This window comes from Leptonychotes weddellii, chromosome 2 (assembly GCF_054177405.1).
Source record: "Leptonychotes weddellii isolate Sample4059 chromosome 2, ASM5417740v2, whole genome shotgun sequence".
Classification (NCBI taxonomy): domain Eukaryota; kingdom Metazoa; phylum Chordata; class Mammalia; order Carnivora; family Phocidae; genus Leptonychotes; species Leptonychotes weddellii.
In genome coordinates, this window is record NC_138370.1 from 113,366,461 (window position 1) to 113,392,490 (window position 26,030).

The window sequence follows — 26,030 nt, forward strand, 5'->3', positions numbered from 1 at the left end:
CACTCAACATAATACCCTCCAGTTCCATCCACGTCATTGCAAATGGCAAGATCTCATTCCTTTTGATGGCTGCATAATATTCCATTGTATATATATACCACATCTTCTTTATCCATTCATCTGTCGATGGACATCTTGGCTCTTTCCATAGTTTGGCTATTGTGGACATTGCTGCTATAAACATCGGGGTGCACGTACCCTTTCGGATCCCTACTTTTGTATCTTTGGGGTAAATACCCAGTAGTGCAATTACAGCACTCTTTCTTGATTAAAACTCTGCACAGTGTAGGGATAGAAGGAACATACCTCAATATAATAAAAGCCATATATGAAAACCCCACAGCAAATATCATTCTCAACAGGGAAAAACTGAGAGCTTTCCCCCTAAGGTCAGGAACATGGCAGGGATGTCCACTATCACCACTGATATTCAACACAGTACTAGAAGTCCTAGCCTCAGCAAACAGACAACAAAAAGAAACAAAAGGCATTCAAACTGGCAAAGAAGAAGTCAAACTGTCACTCTTCACAGATGACATGATACTCTATGTGGAAAACCCAAAAGACTCCACCCCAAAATTGCTAGAACTCATCCAGAATTCAGCAAAGTGGCAGGATATAAAATCAATGCATAGAAATCAGCTGCATTTCTATACACTAACAATGAGGCAGAAGAAAGAAAAATTAAGGAATTGACCCCATTTACAACTGCACCAAAAACCGTAAGATACCTAGAAATAAACCTAACCAAAGAAGCAAAGCATCTGTACTCTGAAAACTATAAAACACTCATGAAAGAAACTGAGAAAGACACAAAGAAATGGAAAAATGTTCCACGCTCATGGATTGAAAGAACAAGTATTGTTAAAATGTCTATGCTTCCCAGAGCAATCTATAGGATCAGTGCAATCCCTGTCAAAATACCATCATCATTTTTCTTAGAGCTGGAACAAATAATCCTAAAATTTGTATGGAACCAGAAAAGACCCCAAATAGCCAAAGGAATGTTAAAAAAAAAAAAAAAAAGCAAAGCAAAGCTGGTGGCATCACAATTCCGGACTTCCAGCTCTATTACAAAGCTGTCATCATCAAGACAGCATGGTACTGGCACAAAAACAGACACATAGATCAATGGAACAGAATAGAGAGCCCAGAAATGGACCCTCAACTCTATGGTCAACTCATCTTTGACAAAGCAGGAAAGAATGTCCAATGGAAAACAGTCTCTTCAACAAATGGTGTTGGGAAAATTGGACAGCCACATGCAGAAGAATGAAACTGGACCATTTTCTTACACCACACACAAAATTAATTCAAAATGGATGAAAGACCTAAATGTGAGACAGGAATCCATCAAAATCCTAGAGGAGAACACGGGCAGCAATTGTCTTTGACCTTGGCTGCAGCAACTTCTTGCTAGACACATCACCAAAGGCAAGGGAAACAAAAGCACAAATGAACTATTGGGACTTCATCAAGATAAAAAGCTTTTGCACAGCAAAGGAAACAGCAAAGGAAAGGTTTGACAAAACCAAAAGACAACTGACAGAAGGGGAGAAGATTTTTGCAAATGTTTTATCAGATAGAGGGCCAGTATCCAAAATCTATAGAGAACTTATCAAATTCAACACCCAAGAACAAATAATCCAATCAAGAAATGAGCAGAAGACATGAACAGACATTTCTGCAAAGAAGACATCCAAATGGCCAACAGACACAGGAAAAAGTGCTCAACATCACTCGGCATCAGGGGAATACAAATCAAAACCTCAATGAGATACCACCTCACACCAGTCAGAATGGCTAAAATTAACAAGTCAGGAAATGACAGATGTTGGCGGGGATGTGGAGAAAGTGGAACCCTCCTACACTGTTGGTGGGAATGCAAGCTGGTGCAGCCACTCTGGAAAACAGTATGGAGGTTCCTCAAAAAGTTTAAAATAGAGCTACCCTATGACCCTTTAATTGCCATACAAGGTATATAGCCCAAAGATACAAATGCAGTGATCCGAAGAGGCACCTGAACCCCAGTGTTTATAGCAGCAGTGTCCACAATAGCCAAACTATGGAAAGAGCCTATATGTCCATCGACAAATGGATGGATAAAGAAGATATGGTAGATATATACAATGGAATATTACTCAGCCATCAAGAAAATGAAATCTCACCATTTGCAACGACGTGGATGGAACTAGAGGGTGTTATCCTAAGTGAAATAAGTTAATCAGAGAAAGACAATTATCATATGATTTCACTCATATGTGGAATTTAAGAAACAAAACAGAGGAGCACAGAGGAAGGGAGGGAAAAATAAAATAAAACAAGATGTAATCAGAGAGGGAGACAAACCATAAGAGACTCTTAATCATAGGAAACTGAGAGTTGCTGGAGGGGAGGAAGGTGGGGGAATGGGGTAACTGGGTGATAGACATTAATGAGGGCACGTGATGTTGTGAACACTGGGTGTTATATGCAACTGATGAGTCACTGAACTCTACCTCTGAAACTAAAAATACATTGTTAACTGAATTTAAATTAAAAAAGAAAAGAAAGAAAAGAAAACACAGGAACAAATCTTTATAGCCTTGGATTTGGCAAAGATCTCTTAAACATGACACCAAAACCCAATCCATAAGAGAAAAAGAAATTATCAAAATTTTAAATTTCTGTTTTTTGAAGAAAAAGACAAGCCAGGACCGGAAGAAAGTATTTCACAAGGACTTGTATCTAGAATATATAAAACCATTTAAAAATAAGAAAACAAAAAATTCAGAAAATGGGCAAAAGATATAAACTGACATTTCATCAAAGAAGATCTATGAATGACACATACATACATTGGAAGACACTCCACCTTTAGTCATTAAGGATACCATACACAGCTATTAGATTGGGGGGAAAAGCCCGATGATACCAAACGCTGTTGAAGATGTAGAGTAACTGTAACTCATACATTGCTGATGTGAAAACAAAATGGTACAGTCACTCTGGAAAACTGTGGAACTTTCTTAAAAAGTTAAATATACATTTACCATATGACCAAACAGTTCTACTTCTAGGTATGTATCCAAGAGAAATAAAAACTTAGGTTCACTGCAGCATTTTTTGTAATCACAAAAAATTAGAAACAACCCAACGGGAATATTACTCAGTAATACAAAGGAACAAACTACTAACGTACACAACATCATGGATGAACCTCAAATGCATTATGCTGAGTGGAAAAGGCCAGACTCAAAAGTCCACACACATATTCTTCTGTTTATAGGATATTCTGGAAAAAAAACAATTTTAGAGATGGATCAGTGATCACCAGGGCTGACAGTAAGGGAAGGACTGTGAAGGGGTTTTTTGGGATGATGTTACTGTTCTATATCTCAATTGGTATAGTGTTTACATGACTGTATTTGCCAAAGCAAAGTAAATTTTATTACACATCAATTAATATACTTAAATTATATTTTTATTAAAAGTAAAATATATCTATTTATTATATGTGAATTATATCTCAATAGAACAGACCTTTTTGAAAAAAGTAATCTAGCACAACACTAAATTTTAAGATTTTTTTTTTTTTAAAGATTTGATTTATTTATTTGTGAGAGAGAATGAGAGAGAGCACATGAGAGGGGGGAGGGTCAGAGGGAGAAGCAGACTCCCTGCCAAGCAGGGAGCCCGATGCGGGACTCGATCCAGGGACTCCGGGATCATGACCTGAGCCGAAGGCAGTCGCTTAACCAACTGAGCCACCCAGGCGCCCTAAGATTTTTTTTAAGACAGCAACATAAAAATCCTGAAAGATGAACATATCCTATTTGTTTCAAGCAAGTCAAACAGGTCAAATGGATTTTATTAAAATTTGGGCTGTCACAACTTCTACACTAAAGGGCATTAGAAGGCCCGGTTTCTGCCTCTGATTCTGCCAATCAAGTAATACATATAGTAACAAAATATTTATTTCATTTTATTTTTCTGCTTCTAAGTTCCTTATCTTTAAAATGTGCAAAAGCATTCCCAACCTCAAGGTACCTGTAACCATCAAGAGATGATAAGTGGAATATATGGGCTAGGAGTGCTAACAATACGGACTCCATCTTATTCATGTTTGCTCAGTGACCACTCTTGGGGCTACATGTTTCAGGCCCCTTGGAAATTAATATACATACCCTAGAATTCCCCACCAAGGCCCAGATGGGGGAGGCCCGCTTTGGCTTCCCATGAATCTGTTATGGCTAACATGGTCTTTCCCCTTCCTGATATACAGGTGGTATCACAAGATTGAATTAAAGGTTAGCTATCACTTAGGTGCATGCAAGCCCTTTGAGGTATATGCGAACCCTTCGATCTCACTACAATGCCCTTCTGTGTGTCTCCTCATTCTATAGAATCTGGGCACTAAGGTCTGGATTTTGCAGAGAGTAACTCTGCAACTACCATGGGTTGTCCTCTGCCTGGTCTCCCCTATCAGTAAATTATCCTGAATAAAACTCTGTGTCAACTGTTTGGAGTAGCCTGTTTCATCTGCTGATCTCAAAGTGCCTTCTCAGTTTGGGGGATACTCTACTGTCTCTCCACCTTCTAACAATGGGTGATATACAGAATATGTATAGTGTCCCAACTAAATATAGATGTGTTATCACATTAAATTCCATCAGAGCTAAAACTGAAATATCAGCCTTAACAATAAAACCCAGTCACTATAAATGGTAACAGAAAAGGGAAAGTAAATTATCTGGAGCAGAATTAAGAAAGTAAAATAGACAACAAGAATCACAAATACATGAACAAAAAACCTAGAGTGTTTGCTAATAGGACTATATTGGGCTTTCTGTAAATTGTTCCTTTCTTTGAGGAAGGGCACAAAAATGTCCTTTTAAAAGGGACTATTATTGGGCGCCTGGGTGGCTCAGTCGTTAAGCGTCTGCCTTCGGCTCAGGTCATGATCCCGGGGTCCTGGGATCGAGTCCCGCGTCGGGCTCCCTCCTCAGGGGGGAAGCCTGCTTCTCCCTCTCCCCCTCCCGCTGCTTGTGTTCCTGCTCTCGCTATCTCTGTCTCTGTCAAATAAATAAATAAAATCTTTTTAAAAAAAATAAATAAAAGGGACTATTATTGCAGGTTATCTTTGCATATTAATGAATGCAATTATTTTATTAAAAAAACACTAAAACACATCAAGTGTTTGCTATGTGTCAGCACTAAGTGCTTTACATAATATTAACTAATTTAATTCATAAAAACCATAAGATAACACCAAATGTACTTTGGGAAGTAATTTCCTAACATTCATATGCTTGATGGAAGAGCTTCAGCAAGTCCCAATATAGTGAAAGAAAAACATTTAAATCAATAATGCTGAATTTGAAAACATTCCTAAGAAATCCCTGGAAGGATCATTTGTCTTCTTCCATACGTAAAATATGTGCCCTCATCCTTATTTAAGAAGCTATCGTTGGGTCTTAAAAGCAAGGTAAGAGAGTAAAATGACTACTCACTTTGCTTTTAGAGGAGGAGATTTCTCTCCTTTTTTTTTTTTTTTTTTTTTAATGTTCTCAGATACAAATCACCAACAAGACCACAAAGCAGACGCTGAACTGTGGAGCGCCTTGGGGGACAGCGTCTGTGAGCACACGGGCGTGTCTGTGTGTCCCCAGTGAAGAGCGGTACTTAACACATGCTTTAACGTGGATAAGACGGTAAGACGCAGCAACCCTCGCCCCGGGCCCCAGGCGTTAGAAGGCCTTGCTTTTCTTTGGCCTTTCTCCAGCTTTATTCCTGCCTGCAGGCCAAAGATTCCGAGGGAACTTCTAGAACACACTCCAGAATACCAAAGGCCCTGAGATTCCCGATCCAAATGGCTCCAAAACTGCTCCCAAGGTCCTCCTTGCTAAAAGACCTTGCCACCAATACATATGCCGCGAGCCTGAGGAATGACCAAGTAGGGCTGTTGCGTGGGCAAACGGACGTACCAACGGCCCTCCCCGCACACATGCACCCAGGTTGCCAAAACGGTACAAGAGAGTCAGCTCTCCCATGCCTTTGTTTTCTAGGAAAGGAACTAGCAGGAATCTTAGAGGTGATCAGAGCCGACTCCACAAGAGTAAAGCAGCGATACCGGGCCAACGCCAGCTGTGGGTCCTGCAGACAAAGACCAAGACAGATGTACTGACAGTTGTACAGAAGGGCCTGAGTGGGATAGAGGAGCAAACTGAAAAAGGCTGAGGCCATCCAAGCAGTTCCTAAAAAGGGGTCTTGGGCACCTGCTGCCATTCCCAGCCCAGCTTTACAGGGGGACAGGTAAGTGGGCGGGTGGGGGGCAGGGTATCTAAGAGATGGCTTTTGACGTCAGCTGCAGCGCTGGGGAGATGGCAGGGTAGCAACAGGGGGAGGCTGGCGCAGTTTGGGGGGCAAGGCCGTCAGCTGATGGTAGACAGCCAGTCAAGGGCTGGCGATAAAAGGGCGGGGCCGCGGCCGACGTCACTGCCGCGGCCGACGTCACCGCCACTTGCCGCATCCGCAAGATCTCCCTGGTGCAGCTCGGGTGCAGGTCTCTGCGGGAGCCACCCTAGACCTCTGCAGCTTCTTCTGTAACATGGCTGACTCGGAAAACCAGGGGCCTGCGGAGCCAAGCCAGGCGGCGGCGGCGGCAGCGGCGGCGGCGGCGGCGGCAGCAGCAGAGGCGGCCGCGGCGGCGGAGGAGGTAATGGCGGAAGGCGGTGCGCAGGGGGGAGACTCTGACAGCGCGGCTGGTGACTCCGACAGCGCGGCTGGTCAGACGGCCGAGGAGCCCCAGACCCCTGCAGAGAATGCACCAAAGCCTAAAAATGACTTTATCGAGAGCCTGCCTAATTCGGTGAAATGCCGAGTCCTGGCCCTCAAAAAGCTGCAGAAGCGATGCGATAAGATTGAAGCCAAATTTGATAAGGAATTTCAGGCTCTGGAAAAAAAGTATAACGACATCTATAAGCCCCTACTTGCCAAGATCCAGGAGCTCACCGGTGAGATGGAGGGGTGTGCATGGACCTTAGAGGGGGAGGAGGAGGAGGACGACGAGGAAGAGTACGAGGATGAGGAAGAGGGGGAAGAGGAGGAGGAGGAGGAGGAGGAAGCTGCGGCAGAGGCTGCTGCGGAGGCGGCGGCCGCCAAAGATGAGGGTCCCCACTCTGCGGTGTCTGATGACGCCAAGAAATAAGCGGGGGCAGAGATTGAAGAGGAGAATGACGACGAAAACAAAATCCCTATTTTTTTTTTTTTTCCAATATTGGTGGACTTAAAAATAAGGCTCAGGTTTGGGACCAAAATGCAATGTGAATCAATTCTGACATTCCTACCTAAAATTATATTAAATTGAAGCAGTCAGATCCTGGCCAGTCCGTTTCAAATTTTTCATTTTGAACACAATAAATAAAAGGTGTTGAAGAAAACAAGTTAAATTTAAAATGATTTTTTTCATGATCTCTTCTGCACAGACTGCAGTTGAGGCTTATTAAGGGTGTCAAGTAGATGTGAAGTAAAGAATGTAACTTTGAAACCTATTCATTCCACTGTCATCACACTACACACGGAACACCCAGACCAAGACTGAACATGTTCTCAATGCTTAATTCTTCAGTTTCTTTAGTCCGGACATTTTCCAGTGCAGAAAAAGCAGAACCCAGAAGAATCTCATCTTTTAAGACTTTGCTTTTGTAACCCACACATCAGCTTTACACTTCAGAGAAGAGTGATGGAATCGTGGAAGCCTCTGATGGAGATCATGACAGTACTGTTTAATGAGGCCTGGAAAACTGCCACTTCAGATTCTAAAGAATGTTCTGAATGTTTGAATTTAGACAAGCAACATGGTTCTGAGAAGGAGGGTGTATAACCTGTATAATATTGTCAACATATGTGTTTGTTATTTACAGTCTCATGTTTATGTGTTTTCTTGGTAGTGTCTATTTACAAAGGTGTATAAAAAAACCCCCAAATGTTTAAGTATTAAATCCCTTTACCTAGCATTCTAGAAATATTAATTTACTTGAAAAGATGTAGAATGTAGCAAATCCCGTAAAGCATGTGTATTCAGTGTTACGTAGTTTGATCCTTGTGAAGTCTTTTTTGTCATGTAGCTTTTAGAATGTAGCTGTGAAAATTATCAGAACTCTTCAATGAAGCTAATGTTTGGAAAAAATAAATACTTGAAGAACCAATCCAAGTGTGTGTCCCCACCCCCAGCTCAGAAGTAGAAGGGTTTCAGTTTGCTTGTATTAGCTGTGCCTTCATTATTTTGCTATGTAAATGTGACATATTAAATAAAAAATGGTGCATATTCAAATTTTACTGCTTGAGGACAGACTGTATATACAGTTAAGGATTTTCAGGAAGGACACATTAAATGTAAAAACTCTTAGCTTCTTTGTGGGTTTTGAATTTTGTGTGACTCAGTGATCTATAAAGAAACATAAGCATAAAGTTGTTTACCACTGTAGTGTTAATAAAACAGTATTTTCAAAAAACAAAAGGACTCAAGTACTCTGCCTGCCTGCAATCAAATCCCAGCTCTGCCTCCTATAAGCAATGAACCTTAGGCAATTCAGTTGATCTGTTTCAGTTTCTCCTTCTATAAAAGGGGATAGTAACAGCCCCTTCCTCACAATTTTGGAGAATAAGTCAGTTAATACACAAAGTCTGTAGGATAGTGTCTGACACATACTCAGTGCTCAAGAAATTTCAGCTATTATTATTTCTTTATTTTTTTATTATTACATGAAAGGTAAAGACACTGATTGGAAATTCAATCCTCCTTCCCTCCCCAGGTACAAAAGGGGGAAAAAATAGACATCATTATATTCTTAGGTTTATCATTCCTCATCAGAGAAGATGTGGCCTTTAATTTAGAAACAGGAAATTCAATAACCTATCTCATTTTGGTTTCCTCAATATAAAATCAGGTTTTAATTTCCTCCCAGAAGAGATAAAAGACTTTTAATGTGATATTATGCATATGTAAAAAAGGCTACTTAAACTTTACATCTGGGCATCCTGAATGAAGCAAAATAATTTAAAAATTAAAGACCCCCCCCCCTTAAAAATGAAAAACTCAGATGCATTTTCTTCCATTTCTCTAAAGCGTTAAAATTACACAAGTGAAATTATGCTACTTTACCTTAAGGATTGGAAGGCAGCTCTGACCTGTTGCTACTGGCAATAGTAGAGTTAAACCTTAATATAATAATAATCATCCTTACGGCCAGGCAACCGAAAGAGAAAATCAAAATAACATATTATCTAAGAACTCAATGATTATATTAATCATAGGATTATCCTAATAGAAGCAAAAACTAATAAAATTTAATATTTATTTCTTATCTCTAGGAGACTCCTTTAATATTCTAGGTCCATCTAGTAAAAAAGCAAAAATGAATGAAATAAGGAGTGCAATTATTGGGGAAAAATTTTTTTGCAGGTATATAATTATATATAGAAAACCCAAGAGAATCAACTGAAAATTATTAATATTGAATAAATTCAAGCAATTGACCAGTTGCCAGATAAATATACAAAAACCATTAGCTATTTCTAGGTACCAATAATGATCAAAACACATGGAAAGACTTTCATAATAGAAATAAGAAAAATATTTATAAAAACCTCTAATAAAAAATATGTGTAACCTATGTGAAAAGGAAAAACAAAATCAGAAAGAAATGTAAAACAGGTCTTTGGATGGTAAGACTGAATACCACAAAAGTGTCAATTCTTCCCAAATTAACTTTTAATTTATCACACTTCAAATCAAAACCCAAACTGCATATAATTAATCTAATGTTCACCTGTAAGAATAGCTAAGGAAACTAGCAATATGGGAACAATTCAGATTTTTACCTTAGACTACAGACATCCCAACCCTGCCTGAAATTTTTTTAAGTGAAAAGAATACATTATGTATTTATCAATTACTGGATAGGAGAAGGCTGAGATTGGTGATATGAGACCAAAAGAAATAATCAACAGACATGACAACACAGAAATTAATACATTATAGAGATTTAAACACAAGCACTCCACATTTTCAAAAAGCAAACAACTGGGAATACAATTTATAATAAATACAAATGGCAAAGGGTTTAAAAGTCTTAATAAAGAGTTCCCACAAATCATATGAAAGTCATTTAGTCCCAGTACAGAAATACATAAAGGACATCAGCAGACTACTTAAAAAAGAAGAAATACTACAGCCCTGTCTGGGGCAGAAAGACACATCCTGAGAGGGCAGCACTAAGTTGACCAGGGCTCCGGTGAGGTCTGGAATACACGCATTCCCAGCTGAGTGCTCTGACCAGCGGTCTTCCTTCCACTTAGGGCAAGACTTGAGCGGTAGGGTTTTCTAGCTACCAGTCACACCACTGTTGGCCACATTTCCCAGGACACAGGGACGCTTACGATGCCCTTCACAATGTCAGGCAGTTTCCACCGTTTCCTAACCCGGTTGATCTTTACCCTCTGTTTCCTGCACTACTTATTTCATTAGGAAATTCCTCAGGCAGCCATACAACTTGCATGTTAACATCTAGCAGGATACCCTGCCTTCAAGGTGGGTCAAAAACTATCACTCAGTGTTAATCCATTATATGCTCAAATTTGTCAGCAATGCACACAATAACTGGCAGGAAGAAAAGCAGCACACATTACACATTCAGTTCAGTCTCTCAGAGCATTATGCAGGAAAAGTGTCGCATCCCGACGCTCACTGCCAAAGCATGACACAGCAGTTCTCCCTGCCTGAGAGTTCACACTCAAGGCAGACAGAGAGACACATATGCACGTGCATACACATATACACACTTTTTATTGAGAAGAAATTCACATAACATAAAATGAACCATTTAAATGAACAATTCAGTGGCATTTAGTACATTCACAATACTGTCTATTTCTACTAATTCACAGGAAAATTCATCAAAGCTGTGCAGAATAGGAAAAGTAGCCTAGGTGTGTAAGATATGCAAAATTTTACAAATGCAATAGAATTTATTACTTTTTTTTAAAGAGAATATTCAGCGTTTATAAGGATTAGGTAAAACAAGTACTCTCATACACTGATGATAATATGCAAATTGATATATAATTCATTAGTGAAATCAATTTAGCAAAAACATCTATAACCAATTCAAAATGATATACACTAATGCAATTTCACCCTTGGGATCTTATTAAAAAGCAATTTTAAAGGCAAACAAAGCTTTAGACATAAAAGATGCTTGATAGGTCTTCTTAAAAATGAAGGAAGAAGGGAGAAAAATAAAAAAGAACTTAGAAGCCAAATACCCCAAAGCGAGAAAGCAGAACATACACATTCACATGGCAGACCGTGTAGTCATTATTAAGGGTGTCCGTGAGGGCTTTGTAATAACATGGTAAATATAAGCACTGTCTTAAGCCAAGTTTAAAAATTCAGACATATAATTTTATACATATATAGTGTACTTTTAACTATGCCAACTTTGTTTTTTAAAAACTCCACAGTGTGCCTGAAAGGAAAACGGCAAACTTCTAATTCATGTCTCTTCCTGGGTTGGGGAGGGGGGTGGTGGACAGAACTTAAGTCCTGGTCTTGGCCTTGAAGGGGCAGTGTGTGGATGTTCACAGAGCACAAGCTCTCATCTCACTCACAATGCCTGGCTTTGAATCCTAGATTTCTAGCTGTGTCACCCTGAACAAGTAACTTATGCCTCTCTGTGTCCCAGTTTCTGCATCTGTAAAGCGGGGAGGATTACATGTGAAATACTTAGACAAATGTAAGCACTCAAGAAATGTTACTGGCATTTTAATCATCTGCTATTTCTAGAACGGCCCAATGCAAATACAAGGTAGATCTTAAAGATTACACCTGTATTATCTCAAGAGATCAATTCAAGTCTGTTAGCAGTCCTAACTTCAGGAGATCTTAAGGAACTGGAAGTGTTTGTCACATAGGATTTTTTCCTCAGGTTCTCACTATCGGAATCTGGGTGCCCTCTGGAGCACTTACTTTAAACCTCGCATTCCTCACTGGGTGGTCTTTTTACTATTTTCCCCATCCCTTTCTTAATTTAAAAACTAAAGACACTGATCGGAAATTCAGTGTGGCAGAAATGGGAAAAGACATCAATTGTATTTAATTTGACTATATTAAATTGAGGTCAATTTGGGGGAATCTAGAATGACATGTGGATTTTTCATTAATGGTAATAACACCATGTTACAGAGTATGAGAAATCCTTAACCATGAGTAGTCATTATCCAGATGTGATCACCAGCTGTGGCAAGATTTGGCTATGATGTAGCCACCAGCAATCACCTACGGATGTTCTTTTACTTGAATGCTTAGAACTCATTTGACTATCTGCAGCTCTTATCCAAGGATAGAATACAATCTTAAGACCAAATGAAATAATAATAAATTATGGATAAAGAATTGGTATCTTTCTGGCATTTTCCTCCAGGGCAGCGATGACAGCAAATACCTTACCGCTAACTCAACAAATACCTTACTGTTAAGACACTGCTTATTGTTAAGCAGTATCTGTGTATTCAACTGCCTACAAGTTAAAATCCAGCAGGCATTATTCTTATCATTCTTTCGTCCAGTTTTCTTAGACCCATCTAAGAAATACCCAAAAAGGACCCCAACCCCCAGTGATGAGATTATGACATATACTAGACAAAAGGAAAAAAGAGCTGCAATGATTAATCTTTCACAGTTGTATGCAACATTTCTTACCAGGATTTCAGTATGCTTTGTTGAGAAGATTTCTGCTTTTGCAGCACAGAATAAAAAGAAGAGATATCCACTCATGTCTTTCTAGCTGTCCTTCACCGTGACAGTGATACTAAGCAATGTGGCAGGAACCACACTCGGTTCTCAGAAGTTTCTCCAACAGGTAACTGTGTGACAGAAAGAAGGTCTGCCTCCTGGCCCAAGTACAAAGGCACGTACGACAGCGCCTAAAACAGCATGGATGAGTTCACTGTGTGCTCAAGGAGTGCTAGTGACCCAGAAAAGTCAAAACATAAACTTCACCAGAGATAGCAGCTGTTCCACACAATAATCCCAAACACAGTGTGTTGGCAATCAAAACAGGAGTCCACCACCCTCTGCCTGGCAATTTTTAAAACTACAGCACTCTCTATTGTACAAAGACTTGAAGACTTTTGAAGCTACTTTTTAGAAGTCATGGTAACAGAATAATGGAACTTCATAATACAAGTAAAAGAATGACGTGGGCTCCCTTCTCTTTACTCTCTTGAATTTAAGTATTGTCTTTCTTTTAAGGAAACTGTGTGTCATCAAAACATCCTTATTGAAAATGTGTTGTAGGAGCAGCCCTGAAGCCAATTAGCGGCAAACAACTGCAAAGTAAGAGAAAAGGAGCCCACATATTTTTTAAAGATTTATTTATTTATTGGAGAGAGACAGAAAGCACACACAGGAGAGCAGGGGAGAGGGGGGATAGGGAGAAAGAAACTTGAGCAGACTCCATGCTGAGCGCAGAGCCTGATACAGGGCTCGATCTCATGACTCTGAGATCACAACCCAAGCTGAAACCAAGAGTCAGACACTCAACTGACTGTGCCACCCAAGGTCCCCCCCCGCGACCGGAACATGCCTTTTAAACATAAGCACGCTCTTCCACACTGATTCTGAGCACCACTCCTGGGGTTAAGCATTGTCCATGAGTGTGTATGTGTCAGCAGCAGATTTATAAACAGTGGAGAAGGAAAAAAAGAAGAGGAAAAAACAACATTTGCCAGGAACCTACTTCTAGCATGTAACTCCTTAGCTCACAAACCAACAGTGGCTTCTTACTACCTGCTGAATGAGGTCTAAAATTCTCTAATTTCCAAAGACTTCTACAATCTAACCCCCAAGGCTAAACTATTGTGGGTCCTCCAAATGAAGCTTCTCCCAGCAAGGCCCCCTCAACCAGTACCCAAACCCCACACACACTCACTCACTGTTCTCTCCCTGAAATAACAACTAAGATTTAGCCATCACTCTATGGAGCACCTTTCACTTTTACTGTGGTCTTTGTCTCTATACTTTCTGTTATCCAATAGTTAGTAGGTTTCGCAACCTAGCTCTAGGCCATATCTGACCTCCCGGGTGTATGTGTCCAAGTTGCTAACTCTGAACTCTTCAGATTCAACACTCCAATTTAGCCTACTTCACTTTTGAAATACGGCTGCACATGAGAAGAGCTTACACCCTAAAGAGACTGTGTTATATTTCAGTATTCCTGAACACTTTACCTCTCAACTATTCAGTCAATTCAATTGATGATTCAAAGAAATATCTATTGAATAAGGAGAGACAGTGAGCGTGATAGGGAAGGAGAAGCAGAAACAGGAAGAGAGAAAAACTCAGACCCAGAGAGAGAGAGAAAAAGAAAAGCAGAGACAAAAAGTACTCTAAGAGTAATACTTTTATAAAGTAAGAAAGAGTTGTAAGTCCCAACAACTGCCTCAAGTGCAGACTACATCACAAGTGGCCTACGCCTGCCCTGGATCACCGTCCAACCCAGTGTACCAAACACACAGAGCTCTACGATAACTCACCATAGTATAGAGACATTCTGAATGTTCCCTTCCTCGGGCCACAGGCCTAGCCCGTTGTTAGCTTCTACAAAATGATGCACACGTTATCTTGTCTGAAACTTGATACAAAAGCTCAGACATTCTTTGAGAACTAAAGGCAGATACGTATAATATATACATGATAAAACAATCATCAAAACGATAAGAGAAATCTTCTAGGCCAAAAAATCCACTCTATGATCTGCCATAAATTTCCCAATTCTAAAAACATTATCAGACTGTAGGGAATATATAAGCCTGTTCTTATTTGAAAAAAATAAATAGATCATTTGCTGCGAACAAAGTACCAATGTTTTGCAGATAAAGACAGTATATTTAGCTCCAAGGGATTCTTTTTTTTGCTCCAAGAGATTCTTAATGAGTCTTGATTGAAACACTACTTGACACAACACTAGCCTCTATATTAGGTTCCTAGAATTAAGGTAATTTCATCATCTGAAGCCATTTTTGTTGGGCACTTACTTTCCCCAAAGCTGAGGCTCCCTGGATAGTCTGGAAGGTTTACATAACAAAGAAGGTTACTGAATGTGACATTAGACCTCACAGTCTTCTAGTTGTCTTTAAAAATGTGCAAGGATGCAAGGAGAGGTCTGTGTTTTTCTAGATCTGCAACAGTTATCCCCTGAACCTAGGCCTGGTTCTTCCTCTAATATTAAAAATTAATTACAATCTGCAAATTCTTGCTCTCTCACCCTTGCCTCCTCTGCAGAAGGGATTAAGATTTAACTTCAATCTTGGTCTTAAAAGTAAAAGGGCAGAGAAATAAAGTAGCAACATCCGCAAGGGTCCAAGGTCAGGACTAACCTGTTATCCTTGCACACAGTTACTTTGTCCCCCCCAGGTATCAGCTTCTTCTGTTCAATCACACCATAGCTCTCTCGACATATCTATATTTAAGGAGGAAAAAAAAGAGATGCTTCAATTCTGTTTACCACTTATCTTTCTAGAATCCACATGACTGAGAGAAGCTTTAGGAACAAATGTAGCTTAATCACTACTTACACAGAAAATTCTTGGGAAAAGAGAACCTGATGCAGAAAACATCAGTACCTTAAAAGATATCCTGTGTTTTAAGACATGCAATTGCCAATATATATGCAGTCAAAGAGAAAACGGTATGAACTCTAGAAATCTATGTATCAAGAGTAAAGAGGACTAATGTTTCAGTAATTTTAAGTTCACAGATGAATCATTCATTTATTCAACATCTTTACTTAACTCCTTTAAGAATCAAGACATTATAACTAAAATAAAATTTGTTCAGAGAAGACCCTGAATTTATTCTTCGATTCGGAGAACAACTATACGTTCATTATGACTTGTGAACATGATGAAAGGGAATGCCACAATCAGACGTAAACTGTGGAAATCCTTACCGTGAAATTGAGGCAGAAAGTATCCTCAATATCTTCCCCAGGGTAATCTAAAAGTTCTTGAAGACTCCTAATGACAGAATAGAGAAAGGAAAAGAGGCAAATTAGACACTGTAATAGTGTTTCCACCTCAGTCATACAACCAGAATCCTTGCAAGGAAAAACTAAAAGATTCTAGGATAAATGTAAATCCAGACTGACAGAAAATTGTGTTTATACCTTAAAAAGAAATATGGCAGGGACAACTGGGTGGCTTAGTCGGTTAAGCATCCAACACTTGGTTTCGGCTCAAGTTGTGATCTCAGGGTCGTGAGATCAAGCCCACACCAGGCTCCACGCTCAGCGCAGAGTCTGCTTGTCCCTCTCCCTCTGCTCCTCTCCCCTGCTCTCTCCACCCCCACTCTAAATACAAAAAATCTTAAAAAAAAAAAGAATGGCAGTAGACCTGTAAGACATTCATTAATTATTCTCTTTTCCCACTGAGAAATCTTACTAGATTTATGAAGAAATTCAGATAGATTTATGTCTGACACATTTGTGTTCCTTTAACTGTGGTTAAAGGACCGTGGAAGTCAAATACGAGGACATGGTACTATAGTGGCCCTACAGAATGTCTCCATCCACATGGATTAGAATAATCCTTCCATCATAAGAAAGCCACAAAGTCACCTCATCCACCTAGGAATCTTAATTGGCTTCTTGTTAATCCAAGGGGCTCTGTAAAGTGACTCTATTACCTGCCATACTAAAGAACACAAACATGTCCTCTTAAAACAAGAATATGTTTATACCAACAATGGTCATATCCTAGCTTTCAAGAGAATATATTCTTGTGACCAGACTTCATTCACACTTTTTAAGTGAGCTCTGAGTCCAGTTCCATCAAGGGTTGCCCAGGAAGAAAATTCTTAGCATGGAATTTAAATCCACTACCAGTTAACCACCCAAAATCATTACTTCAAATATATCCTTAGCCAGCTGGCTGGCAAAGTAAATCGCACACACTTCAACCACTCTCTAGCCTTCTTCAGTTAACCCAAAATTAACCCTGCCAGGGTCTCCTCCGCTCTTTTTCAATGTGCCTTCTAAATGTTCTCTTCCTCTCTCTGTGTCCCCACCCCTCCCATCCTTTATGGTTTCTCAGTGTTGGTGTCCTACACAGGTGGTGTAGCAGTCTCACTTCCAGAGGGGACATTAGAAATGACCATTTCCCTATCTCCATCTCAAAATTGGTACTCTTTCTCCATAAAAAGGGCTGTTCCTTCCGTTGAAGCCAAAAGGATTATACTGTCTACAGAAATCCAAGGATATGGTGTTTTTTATATATCTGATCTTATGCTACCTAAATTAAGGCAGAAAAAGTCAGAATCAAAGGGGTTTTAAGAGCCAGAAAGAGAATAACATAAAAATATGGCTCCACTACTCTGGAAAACAGTGTGGCAATTCCTCAAAAGACTAAACACAGAGCCACCAGATGGCCCCAGCAATCCCACTCCTAGGTATACACTCAAGAGGAATGAAAACTTACATCCACACAAAAACTTGTATAAGAATGTCCACGGTAGCATTATCCATGCCAACTTAAAAGTGGGAACAACACCAATTTCCATCAACTATCAACTAACGAATGGATGAACAAAATGTCATACATATCCATTCAATGGATTATTATTTGGCAACAAAAAGAAATTCAATACTGACACATGTTTCAACATGGCTGAACCCTGAAAACATGCTGCGTCAAAGAAGCCAGACACAAAGGACCACATATTGCATGATTCCATTTATATGAGGCAAGTCTACACAGACAGAAAGCAGATTAGCTGGTGTCTAAGGGCTTTGGGGAGAGGAAACTGGGGATGACAACTAAGGAGGACCAGGTTTCTTTTTTGGGCAATAAAAATCTTCTAAAATTGTGGTGATAGCTACACAACTCTGAATATACTAGAAGTCACTGAATTGTATACTTCAAGTAGGTGGACTGTATGGTATGTGAATTATATCTCAATCAAAATTTTTTTAAATACTCCCTTTTCAGTACTTTCTCTCTATTTCTGGACCATGACAAGTCTCCACCCTTTATTTTTGTTCAGGATAAGGAAGGGTGAGATGATTTTGTAGCCCTGGACAACCATGACCTCCCTTTTCCTTGGCCCCCTCTGCCATAGGCCATGCCTCAAGCAAGTAGCAGTGCATCTGCATCTTAAGAGTCTAGCCATATGGGGGTGCCTGGGTGGCCCAGTCATTAAGCGTCTGCCTTCAGCTCTGGTCATGGTCCCAGGGTCCTGGGATTGAGCCCCGCATCAGGCTCCCTGCTCGGCGGGAAGCCTGCTTCTCCCTCTCCCACTCCCCCTGCTTATGTTCCCTCTCTCACTGTCTCTCTCTGTCAAATAAATAAATAAAATCTTAAAAAAATAAATAAATAAAGAGTCTAGCCATATGGTTTGATAAACTCAAGCTTGTCCATGTGGTATTTTCAACCTTTAATCCCTGTGCCACAGGCAGCCAGAGCAGTCCCCATCTTTTAGCTTTGTACCTTCCTTCAGTGGGTGAGAGCTCCTTCAGGTCTTCCAAGCCAGGCTTCACGTTCAGTAACTTCTTGTAGAGAGCCAATGGGAAGTGGAGGTCGACCACAGTGGAGTTGTAGATGGCTAGTCCACAGGTTATGCCAATCAAGTGAAACCAGTTGTGCTCTACAAAACACTTTTCAGTATGTATGCAAACGTGTTAAAAAAAAAAAAAAAAGGAATGCACTGCTTGCAGCCCTCAAAACACTGCCATTTACCTCAGAATATTTTCAGTATAGAAGAATAAAGACCTCATTAATACTCAGTCACCTTCTGAAGCAGAGAGACACCCTGCAACACCACCAAAAACTGCAACCTAGACAAAGCTAAGCATTTACAGCTCATCTAGCAACACAGAGAAGAGCAGATCATCTTCTAGAGCAACGCTGCCCAACAGGACTTTCTGCTCTGATGAGAACAGTCTATTCCATGCTGTGCCATCACCCAGCCACTAGCTACACCTACTGAGCACCTGAAGTGTGGCTAACACAACTTTGGAAAGAAATCTTAAACATTATTTAATTTTAACTAACTAAAATTTAGATTTAAATACCTACATGTGGCTAATGGCTACATTTTTGAAACAGTGCAGATCTAGGGAGAAAACTCCAACAGAAAAAAGAACTAAATTATAGTCTGGTTAAAATTAGATGCCATTTAAAGCTTAGCTCTCCTACTGAATTTTCAAAAATAACATGTGTGCCTGTTTTTGTGTAAGTATTCACACACATACCACATTATTAAAGTAAGACGTACTTGTCTATCACTTTCCACATGTCATAAAACTCATTTCTTTATCACACTGTGTTCTTTTTACCCTTCAAAGAATAACAAAACCTGGCTCTTACCTACCAGGAAGGGAAATGGGGCTGATTGGTGACAAAATACATGAGATCTTGGCAACAAGTGAAAATGAAGACTAGATACATTATTTAGACTGTTTAAATTATCTTTGTTATGCTCCCCTTTGTAAAGTCAGAAGTCAGGGGATTGGTCTGACCACAAAAAGAAAATCTAATGCAATCCATCTGTTTAACTGCAATATCACTAACTTACCTTATCTGAAAACCACAAGAGATTTGAATCCTGATAGTAGGTAAACATTCCGTAGATAGGATTCAAAAGTTCTTTTAACAGTAAAAGAAAGAACTCCTTTGTGACACCACCAGCATCCACTGCTTCTTCACCATCAAAGATTACCTTAAAATAATGAAAGTAAAATTAATACTTCAGGGAAATCTTTGATGTTTTATCTTTTTTTAGCAAACTCTTTCCAAAGTCAGGACAAAGCAAGAAATATATAACAGAGAATACACTGATGCAATGAAAACTGCAAGGTGTATGTGCTGATTATTAACAAGGCAGTTACAGACACACAAAATTTCTACTAGGTACTCCAAGGAATACAAAGGAAGTCAGAAGTTTACCATATGTCCATGGAAAGTTTACCATCTATTTGGGGCAGTAAGGCAAACATAAAATAATCAATTGGAGAATATATTTTCTATCTATCTCTCTACTTATTTATTTATTTTTAAAGATTTTACTTATTTAAGAGAAAGAGAGGGCATGAGCCGGGGGGGGGGGGGGTGGAGAGGGAAAAGCAGACTCCCCACTGGGCAAGGAGCCCAATGTGGGGCTCAATCCCAGGACTGAGATCGTGACCTGAGCCGAAGACCGACACTTAACTGACTGAGCCACCCAGGCGCCCCTATATTTTATTTTCCAAGAATCAAATATATTGAGAGGTAAATGTTCTGGCACATAGAAAAAAGCAATGATTAAACTGAGTAAAGGAACACCTTCCAGAAGAAATCTCTCTCAGTGGGGCTCTTGAAGGAACTGATGCATATGGACGGAAGGAGGGCATTCGAAGGAGGCACAGACTTGGGTTCTGTGAGGGGCTATAACCACATCTATGCAGGGCATCCCGGACCCATAAGGATCATCACAGTAACAGCTACAGCAGACCAACAAAGGAGATTTATTGAGAGTTTGTTATATGCCAGCATTTAAACCCTATTAACCTAATGAGAGCAGCCTCATGTGTAGGGACTGCTATTATCATCCCCATTTTACAGCCGAGGGCTCAGACACAGAGCTAAAAATAGCATTTGAAAAAGTATATCCTTCAACACTATTCTGCAGATGTGTGGAGAAAAAGCAAAAGAGGCAGAAGAACTTTGATTAGATCTTGAAGATGTAAAAAATATGTATAAGACTCAAACAGATGAACTTTTAAGACAAAGGCTCAGTTAACTCTTGATTACATTCCTATCAAACTGAATGTAAACATTTAATATCTAAATGTAGACTTCCAATAAGTTCTTTTATAGAATTACAAGGGAAAAAAAGAAAAAGAAAAAGTGTATCCTTGTGGCTGGGTTCCAGGCTGCTGAGAGCAGGACAGGAGCAAAGGTGGGGACAGACACTAGGACCTCGATTGTACAGATGCCAGCAGAAGACTTAACTCAGATGTGCTATGAAGCAACAAGGGTCTCATCTGAATTACTGACTGAAAACAGAGGGCAAAGGGAGGCGCCCTCTCTTTGTGATATCAAAAATCTAACCCAGAAGTTGCAGGGAGAACTCCCAGGCAGACAGAGGAGATTGATGCCACTCATGGGATGTTCTGGAAAGGGTGACAATAGCATGAAGACCATCAGTTCCTTGCCTACACTACCTTTTGAAAATCAGAGTTTACAACAGGAATGGCAACAGAGATCTGGAAATCATCTGAAGGGAAAGATAAAGGGCTTAAAAAACAACTTCAGATAATTCATTAAACATTAATCGAACCACCTACTAGGTACCAAGCATTGTGCTAAGCCCTGGGAATACAGTAAGTAGTAACACAAACATGCAAGGTCTATGAGGAGAGAAAAAATTTTAATTCAGTAATTTCAGGGTACTGAGAGTGCCTATCATGATAGGTCAACAGCTTCCCAATTTCACTACCTTTCCATTCTAGGTTTTTCCTTCTTTCTCTTCAATATCTGACAACCAAAGTCTTCCTAGATGCTGACTGGATAGTTTCGCCTAGTTGAAGCTTTAGTTCTGCTCTTGCTGGCTTGTTTCTGGTAGAGCTGAAGCAGGTACACCCAAGACAGCAGACAAAGAAAGCCCTATAATCCCTCAAGTAATCCACTGGCATTCTTATCTGATGGTATGTTGAGATGTTCTGTTCGATGATCTGACAGAAGGAGGTGATTAAATTCTTGTCAAATGAATGAAAGAAATCATGAATGGCTGTACTCCACAATTTTCATAATAAGACCTCTGCTGTTTCATCAACACTGTTTAAAGAAAATCCTGGAAGATATTTAGAGGAATAAAATGAAGGGCTCACTTTGAGAGGCTTTTTCAAATCAATATCAGAATGAATGCTCAGCTCTCTTAGGGCATCTCCAACGAGATTGTTCCTGCGAACGTGAAGGACCAGGAAGGGGCTTCTGGCCAGCAGAGGCTCCAAGGTGAGAAGCATGAAGACATTCTGCAGGTTAGCTCCATTGACCGCCACCTGGAACAGCACAGCCAAGAACACAATTACTCAGAGTGCACCTGGGAGCGGGGCTGGGGCAGCAATCACCTGTGCCTTTGGATCTGGGGTGGGTGGGGAGCAGGCTGAATGCTTCTCCATTCTGTTCTTTCTGATTTTCCCTTTAACTTTTCCAGATTTTCTAAGTTACTCATGTTTATAAAACACACAAATCTTCCTAATCTGAACCAAAAGAAATTAAATGAAAGTTTATGAACCATAGGACCCATAACCAGTCCCATGAAAATGACTGAGACCAGCTAATTAAGACTGAAGTAATCATCAGAGTAGGAGAAACATGATGGAGAGTTAAACAGCTTTCATTCTTTGAAAACTGTCCACTTTCTCTGGAATGCCTTTAAATTGACAATATCATGGATAGGTCACTGTGAAAACAGACATGTATGTACAGATACACACAGAGAGTGAGAGACAGAGAGAGAGAGGGATAAATGAAGAGATATACCTACCAACAATAGGAACTGGTAGATTTGGATTATTAATTCACAAATGTCTTTGTAAGCTTATCAAAACCGATTACATTTTATAATAAAAGTGTATATTTAAAATAAGTTAAACAAATCTCTGTAACTTCAGTTTTTAATCAATAAAGAATTACCAAGCTCCATTTAATTATTGCCCTATCTCCACCAGGGCAGCAAAAGATGGCCTGCAGACCAAATCCAGCCTGTTGCCTGTTTTTGTACAGCTCTTGAAATAATAATTTTTTTTTCATTTTTAAATGATTGGGGAAAAAAGTGAAAAAAAAAAGAATATTTCACATGTAAAAATTATATAAAATTTAAATTTCAGTGTACAGAAAATTGTATTGGAAAAATGCCATGCTCATTCATCTACTTATTCTCTATCACTGCTTTCCATATTACAACATGAAATAGTTGAACAGTTGAGATAGACTGCATGGCCCCCAAAGACTAAAATATTTACTATATGGCCTTTTATGAAAATGCTTGCCAAACCCAGATCCAGGTAAACATGCATTCATGTATGTGTTATATTCAACATAAAATTGCTGAAAAAACTTAAAATAGTTCTAAAAAGTTATAATGGCCCTGTTAGACTCTCTCCTGTTAGTAAAAGTTACAACAGAATGCTTAGGATGAACAGAACACAGTAAGAGGAGGAAATGATTTTTAAAATATGATACCTGCATCTGTAGTTCAGCATCGGTCTGTAACATTTTGGTCTTGGCTTGGGCATCAAAGATGAAAGGGTAGGAACAAAGTGTGACAGTATCCTAGAATAAAACATATTACTGGCGATATTATAGTGGTCCACAGAGAAAACTGCTAGAAAAATATGTAAGTAAAGGAAAAATGGATCGTTTACCTGTATTATAGATGGTCTAGCCTTCTGTGTAAAGAAAAATAAAAAGTCTCTTACTTGGATTGCAAAACCTGAACTTTCTACCCCCTGCGAGTATAAAATATAAGTAACAAAACATATAACCGATCTGACTATTTGCCCATGCAGAGAGCGAACACCATTTGAACGGCTGATTGGTTTTTGATGGAACAGACCAGATGTTTTGATGGGTACAGACTGAGAAAAAAATATAAAAACAAGTATAAAAAATTTTAAAGGACCTTTAAAGACCATTTCACTGACTCCATAATTTACAGTATTAATAGAATGCTCTTTTTTAAGAAATCTAATTCCAAAACAGGAGCTTTACAACCTTGACTTCAGATATTAATTTTGTTGGGTAAAATAGATAATGCAGATTGCATTTTATTTGTCGTCATGTTACATCTCCTTCTTACACACACACACGCGCACGCAGCTGTTATGATTAGGAGAAAACAAATATTTAGAAAGCTGTCCCTGACTCAGCACTTAGACTAGTGCTTGGCCTATAGAAGATATTCCATCAGTATGTGAATAAATCTAAATAAAATTTTGAGGATGGGAATAACAATAAATAACAACAATCACAAATGAAACATAGCTACAACAAAAACATCAACAATATACATTTGTTGATCTGCAGCAGTATTTCTCAAACAGAAAACTGCAGACTTACTTTCAGAGATCTGAGAGTGCTCTAGGAATTTTTAAAAATTCTGTGAGTTCTTTAAAAGGATATCCTAAACAAAACTAATGAAAATGCATTCTGAACAACCTCCTTGTGATGATTTTCATTTATTTTAATGATTGCACTGGTGTCATGTTATATATACTTAATTGTCCAAGGGTAATGAAAAAGAAGAAAAGCAGTCTTCCTCTGTCAGGGATGCATTTGCACCCAGGAAGAGGCCAGACCAGTCTCGGCCCACTGCATGAAGGAAGGTTGCATAGCTTCTGAAAAGAGAACAGAGCTGAGTCATCCCAGGGCCGATAGGCTGGGGGAACTCAGGCACCCAAGGCCTGACAGCAGGCAGTTCCTCTCCCCAGTGCAATGGGTTTCAATAAGATGTTTTTGCTGTCAAATTTAATCAAAAGGCTAATCTGCATTTTATTGATTTTAGACTCTTGTCTGCATTTAATTTGTAGATTTGGTTTGGTTCTATAATTGTTGAAAGGCTACTGAGTAAGAAGTGTAGAACTACCTCCTTTTGTGTTTGTGTGTATTTCGATGAAATCATTTAATAGCAATTTTCACTAAAATCCATCCTGTTAATCCTTTGGAACTAAGTTCCTTTAGAGATCTTGGAACATTTCCCTAGACTAAGAAACCCTAACTGGAGAGATGATTCTAGTCCAGTGAGACAAGGTATGGAATCATGCATATATATAATCCAGGCTAATTTGGCTCATTCTCATACCTACTATATCTAATTATTTGGAATTTAGGAACTGAAATCACTAAAAAAAAAAAAGCCCACATACCATAAAACAGCACTTCACAAAGTGATCTAGTCTAGGTACCCAGGGAGGAGCATCCTAGGGAAGTGGGTTTACAAGAGTGGCAATATTCAGAACTAAGCATTATTTGCTTATTCTCAAGGGACAAAAAAAAATCGTTAATGTGTGTTGGTCTATAAAGCAAGATAAAAGTTCTGAACACTTCAAATGTAAAAGTGACTGGGAGAGAAGTGACCAGAGGTACCGCAAAAACAGTTGCGGGCATTATAGCATCACCGCGTACCGAGTATTCTTTAATACCGGTATTTTTGTTAGGATAGGATAGTTATTTCAGAGATCAGTCAGCAGGTCTGTCTGGAGGTCCTGGCCCTCTCCAGGCCCACTGCAGTTCTCAGACCATCCTGCTGCCCTCTTGCTGCAAGCCCCACCACAAGCCCGCCCAGGTCTCCTCCAACATCTACCTCCTCAGTCCCAGTCCCTCCCATCACCCCTCACCTGACCCCTTCAGCCTTGCAAGAGCCCAGTTTTGGAAGTAGGCTGATGTCTCTTCTGTGGAAGGAGAGGAGTTAAATGGAGGGTAAGGTCACCATCCTCTCTGGGTAGGGGAGGGGAGGGTGATGGCTGCCAAAAAATCCAGAACTTCCTCGGTTAGGAACCAGAGCCAAGGCCAGAGACCTGATGGTCCATAAGACCCTCCTCACTCCAGGGGAGGGCCACAGTGCCAGCTCTAAGGAAGTCAAAGGAAGGAAGGCTATTCAGCCAAAAGAAGGAGCAGACCCATATGAAGGTCCATTTTTTTTTTTTAAAGATTTACCCAGAGAGAGAGAGAGAGACAGAGAGAGAGCCAGAGGGGGGGAGGGGAAGAGGGAGAGAGAATCCCAAGCTGACTCTCTGCTGAGCACGGAGCCAGCCGCGGAGCTCGAACTTATGACCCCAAGATCATGACATGAGACGAAATCAAGAGCCAGCGACTTAATCGACTGAGCCACCAGGCATCCCTGTAAAGGTCTATTTATACGTAGAAGGTCTACAATTTTTTATAAGTCTATGGGTCTTGTATTTGAAATATAATCATTTAATTTCACTGATTTTTATTCTGTAAATGCTAAC

At 39.7% G+C, this 26,030-nt stretch overlaps 2 protein-coding genes across 4 annotated transcripts in view; one reads left to right on the forward strand and one right to left on the reverse strand.

Moving 5' to 3' along the window:
- The window catches only part of HERC3 (HECT and RLD domain containing E3 ubiquitin protein ligase 3), a 110,990-nt gene that overhangs the window by 13,903 nt on the left and 71,057 nt on the right, over positions 1-26,030 (reverse strand). The window contains exons 15-22 of one of the 3 annotated variants that reach the window (XM_081812157.1): positions 23,445-23,468; positions 23,263-23,352; positions 21,906-22,076; positions 19,613-19,756; positions 18,526-18,692; positions 15,993-16,059; positions 15,421-15,503; positions 10,810-12,966 (exon numbers count right to left, since the gene is read on the reverse strand). In XM_081812157.1, the coding sequence (XP_081668283.1) occupies positions 12,852-12,966; positions 15,421-15,503; positions 15,993-16,059; positions 18,526-18,692; positions 19,613-19,756; positions 21,906-22,076; positions 23,263-23,352; positions 23,445-23,468 (861 nt within the window). In that variant the 3' untranslated portion in view covers positions 10,810-12,851. Of the gene's footprint in view, positions 1-10,809; positions 12,967-15,420; positions 15,504-15,992; positions 16,060-18,525; positions 18,693-19,612; positions 19,757-21,905; positions 22,077-23,262; positions 23,353-23,444; positions 23,469-26,030 lie in introns of those variants that run through there. The other 2 variants (XM_081812155.1, XM_081812156.1) reach the window with 2 other exon arrangements.
- NAP1L5 (nucleosome assembly protein 1 like 5) lies at positions 6,468-8,451 on the forward strand. Its single transcript, XM_006727063.3, has one exon. It carries the CDS (start codon positions 6,590-6,592, stop codon positions 7,187-7,189), a length of 600 nt encoding a protein of 199 aa, XP_006727126.3. The 5' UTR covers positions 6,468-6,589; the 3' UTR covers positions 7,190-8,451.